General features: G+C 44.0%; 1 protein-coding gene across 5 annotated transcripts in view; it reads right to left on the reverse strand.

Moving 5' to 3' along the window:
• RAB41 (RAB41, member RAS oncogene family) overlaps positions 1 to 11,211 on the reverse strand; it is a 269,432-nt gene extending 258,221 nt beyond the window's left edge. For 2 of the 5 annotated variants that reach the window (XR_011199044.1, XM_069209752.1), the window contains exon 1: positions 10,826 to 11,170. Coding sequence is in view for 4 of the 5 variants with exons in the window: in XM_069209752.1 (XP_069065853.1) it covers positions 10,826 to 10,901 (76 nt within the window). In the remaining variant the exon portion in view is untranslated. Of the gene's footprint in view, positions 1 to 10,825 lie in introns of all 5 variants that reach the window. The other 3 variants (XM_069209780.1, XM_069209763.1, XM_069209771.1) reach the window with 3 other exon arrangements.
• Between the last annotated feature and the right edge of the window lie 496 nt (positions 11,212 to 11,707).

Raw genomic sequence — 11,707 nt, forward strand, 5'->3', positions numbered from 1 at the left:
GGAGGTGCAGTGGCCAGTTATGTGGCTAGAGGGACACCTACTGCACCTTCCAGCACCTATGGTTTGTTTTAACATACCATTGGAAAATAACATCAGACCACAGTGTCAGTCTTCACATATACCATCAAGAGGTCCTCAAGTCTAAATTCCTCCACAAGACTGCTATGGACAATTATACCATATACAGAGCGGAATGGTGATCAAAAAACACGATGGCCTGGGATGCAGCCCCAAGCAAATACCAGTGTTTCAGATTACCACAAGCATTTCATCCATCCTTTTTTTGTATTTTTCATTTCGACACACTAAGCGCAAAGGGTATGCTTAGAAATAGGTCCTGTGATCATAATACTATTGGAACCAAGTTGCACCGACTGAAGAGGCTCAAATAGGCCCAACCCAGTCTTGGGTTGCTTGTGTTTCAGTTCAGAGAGGATCTGGCTACGCTGTTCGGGCTGGACTGTTCCTACTGGAGCAGGATCAATGCTGTTTTGCGTATGGCTTGGTCTAATCTGAGGTGGCATGGGGAGCAAAACAATGATGGACTGGGATGCAGCCTGAAATTACCGGAGGCTGAGATTAATTCAAGCAGAATTTATCCATCACTTTTTAAAAACATTTTCACCATCTACAATATAAGCACCAACATAAAGATAAGTGATATCAAAATTTGGCAAAAGACAACAACACCTTTACATCCTTGGTTCCAAAGGTGTTCAGCAATGCCAAATTCTCAGTTCACTTCCGTGGGCCTAAAATCCGCACCCTTGACCAGATTTTGACTTCCGAATCTAGTCTCATCCAACTGACCTTGCTACCCTCCTGAAACAATGACTGCCTTTTCTTGCCTTGTCAAATAAAATGAAAAGATACATACCACCTTCTTCAAGTCATAGTACAAAGACATACATGACCGGTTTCAATGAATCTTCCCCATTCTTGAAAACGTACTCACTTACCTATCGAATACCACTGCTCAACATACATTAAATCAACTCAGGCTCAGTGTTAAACAAGTAGGCCTACCACAGAAGAAACAGCAACACTCAATTGAAATGATCTTAATAAACTGTTTAACAATAAACTTGCAGTAGCCAGGTATGTGTGCTTGTCTGCCTTCAACGATGGACAAGGTCTCCAGCATGTCTCTCCTTAGCAAGGATTCCTGCGCGAGCTCCCCAGAGCGTTTTATTTGTTTTATTTTTCTCTCAGCACACACCAATCATGTGTGGACACTAAGGACTCCATTTAACACAGAGTAAAACATAGAGCCGAGCTCTGTGATCCCAAAGAAAGCACCTTGTGGGCCTCCCTTTAATGATAAGAAAGTGTCATTTATATGTTTCATGCAGTTCTTATTTATTCTGTGCCTGCCAAGTTTTACTTATTCCTCTTCACTAGTTGATCCATCAACTTGTTGTTCTATTTCTCAGAAATGTTTTTCTGTTCACATACTGCTAACTTCCAAATGTTCCTGACACTCAGGAACAGCTGAATAGTGTTATCCTCTGCAGTCTTGTGATAGCTCAAGGTTCAAGGCTTATTCGTCTGCAGGAGGAGACAGCTAAGGCCTAGAACATACATGCTGTGCGCATGTTTCATTCAGCAGAGTTGCTGGCCTGAAGTGTACTGGGCTCTCTGCAGTTAAATAAACAATATTCTTTTCCACATCTGCATTCTGCCCTATTTCTGAACAGTGGCATTATTTACGCTCTATCAAACAGGAGGCACTGCTGAGATAGACAGAATCAGTTCATCCACATTTGCTATGCCGCAGTCCAGGGCCAGTTTGTTCCTCCTAGGTCTGATGTGTGCATCTCCAAAGGGGCTTGCGTGTCCAGGTGTCAGCGCCGTCCGAGGGACTAACTATGTAACCCCAAGACTGATTTCTTTCTCGCTCTTCAAGCTATTGTGAATGCAGACATCGAGATAAGATAATATTGAAATCACAGAGGTTTATCCTTTGTTAATTAGTCAACAGTCTATACAACTAACAGGAGTTAAAGTCCCAATTTAAAAAAAGACATTAGAGTCCCCTCCTCTGAATAATTATATTGAATTACTGGCCTACGTAAAATTTCCCAGATCTGTGCGTATTTTTGGAGTTCCTCAGAAGTAATATAATGGGTAATCTATTTTAAACACATACCAGGGAAGATCAAGCACAGCAAAAAGATTTGCCTGCTTTTGAAATAAGTATGATAAACGGACTTCAGTCTGGACTTTTTCTGAAACAGTGAAAACACTGCACTAGAAGAAACTCAGAGGTACAATTCCCGACTAACTGGCACTTTTGCATTTGAAAAATTAGATTACCTTTGCAAAATACTGTATGCACAAGGTAAGACAAAGATAAGAATAACACAATTTAAAATAATAAATATATGGGCGGAATATGACATGGAACGATTGTTAGAACAGGCCATGGTAAAAAGAGTTAACAAAAAGAATAATATAGTAGTGGCCAGGCAAATGAGGTATTAATTAAAGAAAGGAATAAGGTAGGCAGGATGAATTAATAAAAGAAAAATGCAATCTAACCATGCCTTCAGCACTATCAGAGCTAGAGCCAGAACAGTGAAACCTTGTTGTAGATGGGTTACTAAATTACACTTATGAGTATGTGAAGTACACATGGTTCAACAAACTAAGCCCCATGAAATCATCACAGGGCACCTAATGTTTGCCTGAGGGCCTCCCAAAAATGCTGCAACACTGCATTATGAATTGCTTGGAGACTATTTATTACCCTAACTAAGCAAGTATAACTTTTGCAGAAACAGGTGTAGGAAGCCTCACTGGAAGCGCTGCAAATCCCAGGGTAAAATCTCAAGCATGGCGAGTGGGTTCCTGCATGAAAATAATTTTTCAGAGAACAACCTGTCTGCAGCAGAGGCTGAAAGATCTGGAGCAAATTCTGCTGTTGAACAACACTGGAGTAAAATGTTTTAATTATAAACTGGACACATGCCTCTCATGTAAAGAGGTTACTTGCATGTCAAGAACAGTCTGATCGTGGACCAGATTTACCACAAGAAGTGGATACCAACAAACCTCGATAAAATCCGAGACCAAAATTGAAAAGGATCCTTAAGGAATAAAAAACAGATTTGATAAAGAACTTGAAAGTGCTAGAAACCTCTGTGAGCCTTATATCAACGTGTTTTTATCATGATATTAGCATTTTTTTATGTGTTGCTTAATAAGTTGTGCCATAATCGTCTATGAAATATTAATGCCGGTTATATTGCCAATGTCAGCTACCATATTACAAGATGTCCATGATCATCACCATGAGGAATATAAAAGCTAATAGTGCTATATAGACTATGAACGCTGATCACAGGGAAAGGAATGTTTCAGACTGTTGGATATGTTTGAAACTCCCAGCAACAGTAGAAAAAAGAATGCCTTTCTTACATAGTCTTTGATATACGATGATTCAAGTTTTATTATATATAAAATGGATATTACTTGGGTTACAAGAAGCAAACAAACTCACTTACAAAACCTATATTGAGAAAAGGTCATTAGATCTAGTGGTAGTATTTATTTGCAGAGGCCAGTTGATAATATAGGGGAGGATTCACCATACAAAGTTGTTAAACTGCGGCTGAATAACTCAGAAACAGAAGACACCAATATTCAATATTTTATGTTATCAGCTTGCACTCTAAGAAAAGTATGCATACATGCCAAAGGGTCATTAACATTACAAAGGTCCATCACAGAGGGGGACAGTGTATGCAATACTACATTTTCACTTACCAATAGTTCATTGCCTGGCCTACCTCTATATGCAGGGGACGGAATTTATTGGATACATGAAGTGAAAGCCTATATATGGCTACCTTTAAATTGGGCAAGTACTCATTACCTTGGGATTGTATTTCCCCTTGTCAGACATCACAGTAGAGATAACATGAAGTATTGAATGATGGATTTGAAATGAGTGAGAAAAACAAAAAGGGAAAAGCAAGAAGATTCAGCGGAAGAAAGCATTTCTGACCTTGTAAAAGGTCTCTTTATACCTTACACAGGGAAATCTCTCAATTCTATGAAGATCAGTGGTATGAATAGATTGCTGGAGACACAAATAAATTAAACATCTGTGGGAATAGCTAATCTAAAAATATAAGTAGCTGCAGTATGCTTAGTAACTTTGCAAAATAGGACTGTTTGCTTCATGGGGGTCATGGTGGACAGTCCAGCCTAAATGGGCAGTAATAATACTTGGCCTACTAGTTAGGGGCTGTTCGTTAGTGAATTTATTACCAAGCCGTTTGACAGCCTGCATATTTACATGTTGTCCTCAAATTACTAAGGTGATGATGGCAAGAACAAGGGCCAAACAAGTTGATAATTGTGATGAAATATGATAAGATGGAAAAAGACTGAAGTTGAACAAATGATTGAATATTAGTTCAAAAGGAAGGATTGAGAAAGTGCATTTTTTACGTTTCATGCAGTCGTATTTATTATGTGCCAGCCAAGTTTTACTTATTCCTGTTCACTAGTTAATCCATCTATGTGTTGTTCTGTTTCTGAGAATTGCTTATCTGTTCACATACCGCTAACCTCTAAATGTTCCAGACAGTCAGAAACAGCTGAATAGTGTTATTCTTTCCTGTAATAGCTCAAGACTTGTTCTTCTGCAGCAGGAAAGGACAACTGAGGCTTGAAGGGAATTCTGCCAATTTGTTTGTTTTTACCCTGGAAAGTCTCTGGTTAGGCCTTTTCCCATTTATGTTTGAAATTAATGAAGGAAAGACGAGAATTCTAAAATTAAGGAGTTCAAAAGTGGTAAATATGTCAGGAACTGGTATATATTTTTGTTTACTGGCTCATCTGTTTCAATTCAATTATAACCAATTGCGTCTTGAATATATCATGTGCATGTTTCATTCAGTGGAGTTATTGGCCTGAAGTGTACTGTCTCCTTGATGCGCTGCAGCTAAATAAACAAAATTGTTTTCCATGTCTGCATTCTGTCCTATTTGAGCAGTGACATTATTCAAACTGTGTCAATGAGCCCGAGTACCATCAGCTCACCAGACAGTAGAGGGCTGAAAGTGGTGGCAGCAACAGCTTATGCAAGCAGAACAGGCTTTCTACCTTTTGCCAGCCCGGGGAGAGCTGCCTACTGGTCTCTCCAGTGTTTTTAATTGGTCTCCCTGTGCCCTGCAACTAAGTCCTTTGTTCTAGCCATGTGTTACAAGTTCTTGTATGTGGGGTAGAATCTGTGTGGAGCGTATATCCTTCATATGCCTGTAGCCACATAGGAATCCACTGGCACTGGAGAGGTACATAGGTGGAGACTGGAACAGCATTACAGGGCTTCTTCAGAGCATTCCTGAGGTCCTTTGTGGTGGACAGGACTCTAGGAAGTGGAAAAAATGTAGCTTTTACTGCTCCTTTTTTCTTTGGCATAGTATTCCCTACAGTCTGAAAAATACTTGAGTAGGGAAACTCTCCCTTTTGTATGTCCTTGTTTTGCATCTCACCAATAGGAGACTCTCAACTTCACTTTTTTTGTGAGAAATAGACTATGGCTCAAGGAAGACACAAAAAGGCAAGAACTGCCTCAAGCTGCTCCCAGAGCTGAACCTGTGGAATATACAAACTCTCACTGTAAACGTAGGGTAAGTGCGGGGCACAAGCAACAGGTCTTTGAGCCAGTATTTCCCCATCAACCAGAATTCCAGCTGCATCATTTACATAGCCATAACAACGAGCACGCTGCTTACCATTATGGACAAAATCACCATCTGTGGTGGCTCTGAACACAACCGTAGCCAGGCCACCATTTGGAATGGCAACTAAGAAGTATGAAAAAAATAAGACAGGAAGCCTTTTCCGTCTATGCACTCAGAAACTGGAACAACGTCCTGGTATTCGTAAGTACCCTCCCCAAACACTGCTCCAATTTAGAAAAGACTTGACGGCTCACTTCTCAATAGAACACTACATCACAAATGCATTAACATTACAATAACCAGCTACCTCTCCTATCACTCTGATTGTATGTGAGTTTTTAGCTCTGGACTACGCTTTGCTGCCTTTTTGGTTAGATTTGCATTATACAAATAGTGCATGCATACATTAAATTGGGGGCCTCACACCAGTGGAGACTGACTATCTATTAGAGTCCCAGGGATGAGTCGCTGACTGTGAACAACCCATTGTCATATTCATGAACGTTCTGCAGCCTACCAGTAAGAGCTGCCGTGGGCCTGCCTTCAGGGAGGAAGCTGAAATGCTTGGAGGTATCTCTACTGCCAGTCAGTGTGGCAAAGCCTTGAGGTCCTCGTATCACACTGGAGTGAGTGGCTAAAAAGAAAAGCTACTAGTAGCACCAGCTGTGACTCAGTTATCATGACAGTTCCAGGTAGACCATCCAGAACCACATGGCACCAGTACAGCAGACCCACACTTAGCTGGCAGAAGCGGGCTGACCCAACAGCTATGGACAACAGTGTAAGAGCCTTGTTAAGAGTCTGGCGGACAGGATATTCCATCACATACATGACACTTATCCTGGCCACCATAACACAAGGGCATTATAAGCACCAGGTTGCAGTGCCAGGGAGCATGGCAAAACTTTAGGGATTACTAAGCACAATGAACCTAGTCATATTTCTTGTGGGAGGTGTTCGAATGAAATCCCCAAGTGCCAGAAGAATGACATCCACTAATTTGTCAAGAAAGACATGGGTCCAAGCTTGCATACACTCTATTACACACTACCATTACACAGACAACAGCATCCCCAATACACTAGCTAGCTCCCCACAGCGAGGGTTACCTAGATAGTTGTGTTTTTACCGTGTGACCTTCAGTGTACAGTATTGTGCTCTGTGTGTTGACTGCGTAGAAGGAAAGTACTTTTTCTTTCATGTAAAACTGCAGACTGGACAATGATTTATTAAGGGCTATTATTATGTGTCTCAATGAGTTTGGATAACCTACAACCTCTCTGAGTAAGCCTTGGACTGATCAACTTTGCTATCCTAATGTCCCACTGCTAAAGGGATGTATATGATGTTCAATTTCAAGTCCACCAGTAGTGTATTAGCCCCAAGACACCAGTGGTAAGAGGCTTTAATTAATTGCTCATATTTTAACAAAAGGTAACCCGTGGCTGCCTTGGGTCGCCTGAAAAAGTCTCCACAATGTATGCATGTATATATGTATGCGATGCTAAACAAAAATATGGACCAATTAAAGGTAAACTTGTCTGATAAACACAACAAAGACCTCAACATAGCCAGGAATGCCAAACCCACAACAAACCCTTAGAGAAAAATTGGAAATAGGCTTGGGCACCCTACAGGAGGAGGAGGAATGGGTGGAGACGAGGATGTCTACCAGTAAGCTAGCAATACTGGCCAGGTGCCACCTCATCCAGTTCAAATAATTTCATACAGTTGAACTCACACTGAAACGTCTCCATGGAATGGGTAGAAGCCAAACATCAAAATGTTTAAGATGCCAAAATGAAAAGGATACCTTCCTTCATATAGTGTGGGACTAACCACTGCTTTATAACTACTGGCCCAGAAATCATAATCTCACTCAAGTGACCAGGGGCCACCTTCTGAGGAAACTCAAGATGGCACTGCTTGGGATAATGTATTGGTGGGATGGGAGCTGGGGGCAAGACAGAAATTGATTGCAGCGAACTTAATAACTGGTAAAGGGAAAAGTGCCATACGTGATGGACAGTCTGTACCTGCTGTGGAGGAGTGGTTCAGGGTCGAGTTCTGTGCAATAGCAGTAGGAAGAATCTATATGGCAAGGGACTGCCCCAGGAAATATTTCAAAATATGGGGCCCATGGAAGGACAGGCTACAATAGGATCAGCCCTGGTTCTAGTCTCAAGGAGAGCTCACCAGTCATGAGTGTTGTTGGAAGGTTTTACTGCATGTAACCATGAAGATGTATATCAATATTAAGTCTTGGTTTGGTCTGCATTGTTTAAGATGTCATGCTTTTTGTATTGTTGGTCAATAATAAAAATCTAATAAAAAAGTTAAAGGGTGGAAAGGAGTGTCCAGTGAAACCTTTTGTGCCTCAAACATAATTTTACCCAGTGAGTATTTGAGAGAATGTATTGCTGAATACAATGGGTGATCTCCAGAAACTCATGTGTGTGTGTGTGTGTGTGTATATGTATAGATAGATAGATAGATATATTCTATTTATTTATCTATCTATCTCAAAAGGTGGCCACCATAAGGTCTGTGACAGAGTCATGGCTGTCTAGCGCGAAGTGGAGATGTAGTAGAGGCCTCATGAGACTTGGAGCATTAGGAGAGCTCAGCCCGGATTAGTACCCAAGGAGCAGCAACAGCTGGAATCGTACTGGGCCACAAGAACAAGTTATATTTGGTCATCGTTTTACATTATTTTGGGAATTTTACAATTTCACTAAAATACTCTAGGAATGAGTTAAAAAGGTAAACAGAATGGAACTTAGTACACAAGTTGTGTCTTTTTAATTGCCAAAGGCACAAAAATCAAACTACAAAGAAGGAATCAGTCTCCCTCTGATCCGGGTACCACAGTCAGTGCACCCTGTGCTGGTAATGCTGGGCAGAATATCAAACTCTCACAAATGAAGGACAAACTTAGCAAAAATCCACCCACCCACAAGGGAAAGACACCAGACTAAAATAAGGATGTAAGAGGCGTGGTATATAGAGCATGCTACTGTCCCTCTGAAAAAATTCAAACCTCTTGCATATCCTCCCTCACGCACATCACCCTCCTTTGGCTGACGTGTTCCGATACAGCTCATTAGTGAGTAGCATTTTAATGATGATCAATAAATACCAGAGAAGATAAAACTCCAGGCTGGGCATTCCACATTTAAGTCTGGAACTAGACAAGAATCAATGTAAGCAGAAGACAGACGTTGCGTAAACTGTAGTTGTCCTTAATTTGTGACTTACTACGCTCCATTCAAGGAGACAAAAAGGTGTCTAGTCACTCTCACTGCCACAGGGGGAAGGATATATCAATTGGTAGAAACACATTTCCAAAAATTATAGGGCAAATCATTCCTCAAGAGCCTTGTAGAATGTTTAACAAAAATGTAAATTGCAGGTCATTTACATGTGAAAAAATGTATGCTATGTTTGCATGTAAACGCCATCTGCACAAATACAAAATGTGGGTAATATTAATTACTCTGAAATCGAAGTCCAAAAAAACAATAGCCACTTTTGGTTGAAGAATTATTACTTTTGGTATTACCTAAAAGGGTCTTAATTTAACAAAATACTATAGACGTTCCTTCGGTTAACCTTCACAACCTCTCGAACACAACCACAATTACTTCGATTAGATAAACCCAATGCCACAAAAAGAATGGCAAGCTTCTTGTAGCGCCTCAGCCCCACCCTGGCCTAGCAGTTCGGGGCTGCATTATTCGCTTCCGAAAGGATTATGTATATGTTATTCCACTTCGCTGCTTAGTAGGAAGGCAGCTTCAAATGTGTAGTCACCAAGGGGCCGTTTCCTGCGCTCAGACATTCAGTTGAGCAGCAGGCCTTCGCCTTTATAATGGTTCAGCACTGGACAGCGCATCCATGGTCTACGCCCAGACACGAGGCTGGGACAGTGCAGGTTGGTAAAAATCCGATTGTCAGAACGGGTCAAGCAGACGGGCCTGATCTTCGTGGTTTATCATGGGAAATTCTAGTTTGCCAAGGAAGAACAAGGGCACCTACAGGTCAGTGGTGTGGAGATGCAACAATACCGTGCCCGGTAGGCAACAAAAAAGGGAAGAGAACCGGGAAGAATGCAACTGGACGTAGCCATGGGCAGGGTAGTCAGTGTCCGAGTGAGTACTAAGGCAGGAGCAGTCAGAGGGGAGAGGGCCTAGTGTAAAAAAGAGAAAAGGGGGGGGGGGGGGGGAGGGCGCGAAGGCCGGGGAGCAAGAAATTGGGCTGGGGCAGTAGCAGCCAGGGAGCGGTGGGTGCAACTAGAGAGCAAGAAGGGAGGGCAACCAGGCAGGCGTAGGGACGATGCAGTGGCAGCCAGTTAGAAGGAGGGAGTGTGCAGTGACAGCCGGAGGAATAGGATGGAGTGACAGCCGGAGGAAAAGGATGGAGTGACAGCCGGAGGAAAAGGATGGAGTGATCACCAGGGGAGGGTGGAGCGATCGCCAGACGAGGATGCAGTGACAGCAAGGGCAGGGAGGATGCACTGACAGCCGAGAGAGAGGAAAGCCAGAGGGACAGGATACACTGACAGCTGAAGGAGAGGATGCAATGAGAGCTGGGGAAGAGGATGCACTGACAGCTAAAGGAGAGGATGCACTGAGAGCTGAGGAAGAGGATGCACTGACAGCTAAAGGAGAGGATGCACTGAGAGCTGAGGAAGAGGATGCACTGACAGCTGAAGGAGAGGATGCACGGAGAGCTGGGGAAGAGGATGCACTGACAGCTAAAGGAGAGGATGCACTGAGAGCTGAGGAAGAGGATGCACTGAGAGCTAAATGAGAGGGAGCACTGAGAGCTGTGGAAGAGGGTGCACTGAGAGCCAGGGCAGGGAGGATGCAGAGGGAGAGGATGCACGACTGGTCGGGTTTTGCACTGATAGACGGAGAGGAGGCACTGACAGCCACGGGAGGGAGTATGCAGTTACAGTCAATACCCGATGGCAGCTGACCAGAGTCGCATCGACAGCTCTCGAGGTAGCGGCAGCAGCAAGCTCCCGATGAAGGGAGGGGCTCGTTTGGTCTCATCCCCACCCCAGGACGGTCGCCTTCCCCACCGCCCCCCGGTACCGGCCACGCCGGCCCAGCCCCGGGACTCACCGCTCTGCTCGCCCAGGAACACCAGCTTGAACTTCCTCAGCGGGTTTCCGAACTCCCCGCCGCCGGAGGAGGACATGGCGCCGGCTGTGGAGGCGCGGGGACGCGCGGGGCGAGGCCGGGCAGAGGCGCGCACAGGGGCCGAGGGTGCAGAGAGACCCAGGGAGGTGCGCGGACGGGGGGCGCCTCGCCGACTCTCGTGAGACACGGATGGGGTGGGCGGCCCGGGGGGCGCAGGGCTCTGAGGGATCCACGGCAGACGAGAACCGGCCGCTGCCCCAACCGTCTGCGGCTGACAGGAGGCGGCTGAGCTGGGCGACGTCACTTCCGCTGCCGCCTGGGCGTGGCCTGCCCTCCTCCCTCGACTGGCAGCTCCCTGACGCAACGCCCCTCGCGATGCGACGTGACGTCACTCCGCCTCCTGCCTGGGCGGGGCCTCCCTCCCTCACTGTCAGTCCATTGACGCAACGCCCCACGTTTTGCGCGGTGAGGTCACAGGGATGGTGACGTCACCTGAGGCGCTGTCCAGCACTCTTGTTCTAAGGGAGTGGTTCCCAACCTTTTGACTTCTGATTTGAAATTCGAAACCATACACACAAGATACAGAAACGAGCATATACTAATCACATGTACAAATTAGAACATATTTTATTTAATTTGTAAGTAAATCTAAATTAAAAAAAACCTGAAATTACATGAAAACCAAATGCTACATTTTTTTATTTTTTTTATTTTAGGTACAGGGCGGTTAAATGATTTGCCCATAATTGCCTGACGCTGAACCCAGGCCAGGACTCAAACAGGTTCCCCAGTTCTATAGCCAGCAGTTGTGCCTGCTAGGCCACACTCATGCAGTGGTGCCACTGACAGCTGTTAAAGAGACAC

This window comes from Pleurodeles waltl, chromosome 2_1, assembly GCF_031143425.1.
Source record: "Pleurodeles waltl isolate 20211129_DDA chromosome 2_1, aPleWal1.hap1.20221129, whole genome shotgun sequence".
Classification (NCBI taxonomy): Eukaryota; Metazoa; Chordata; class Amphibia; order Caudata; family Salamandridae; genus Pleurodeles; species Pleurodeles waltl.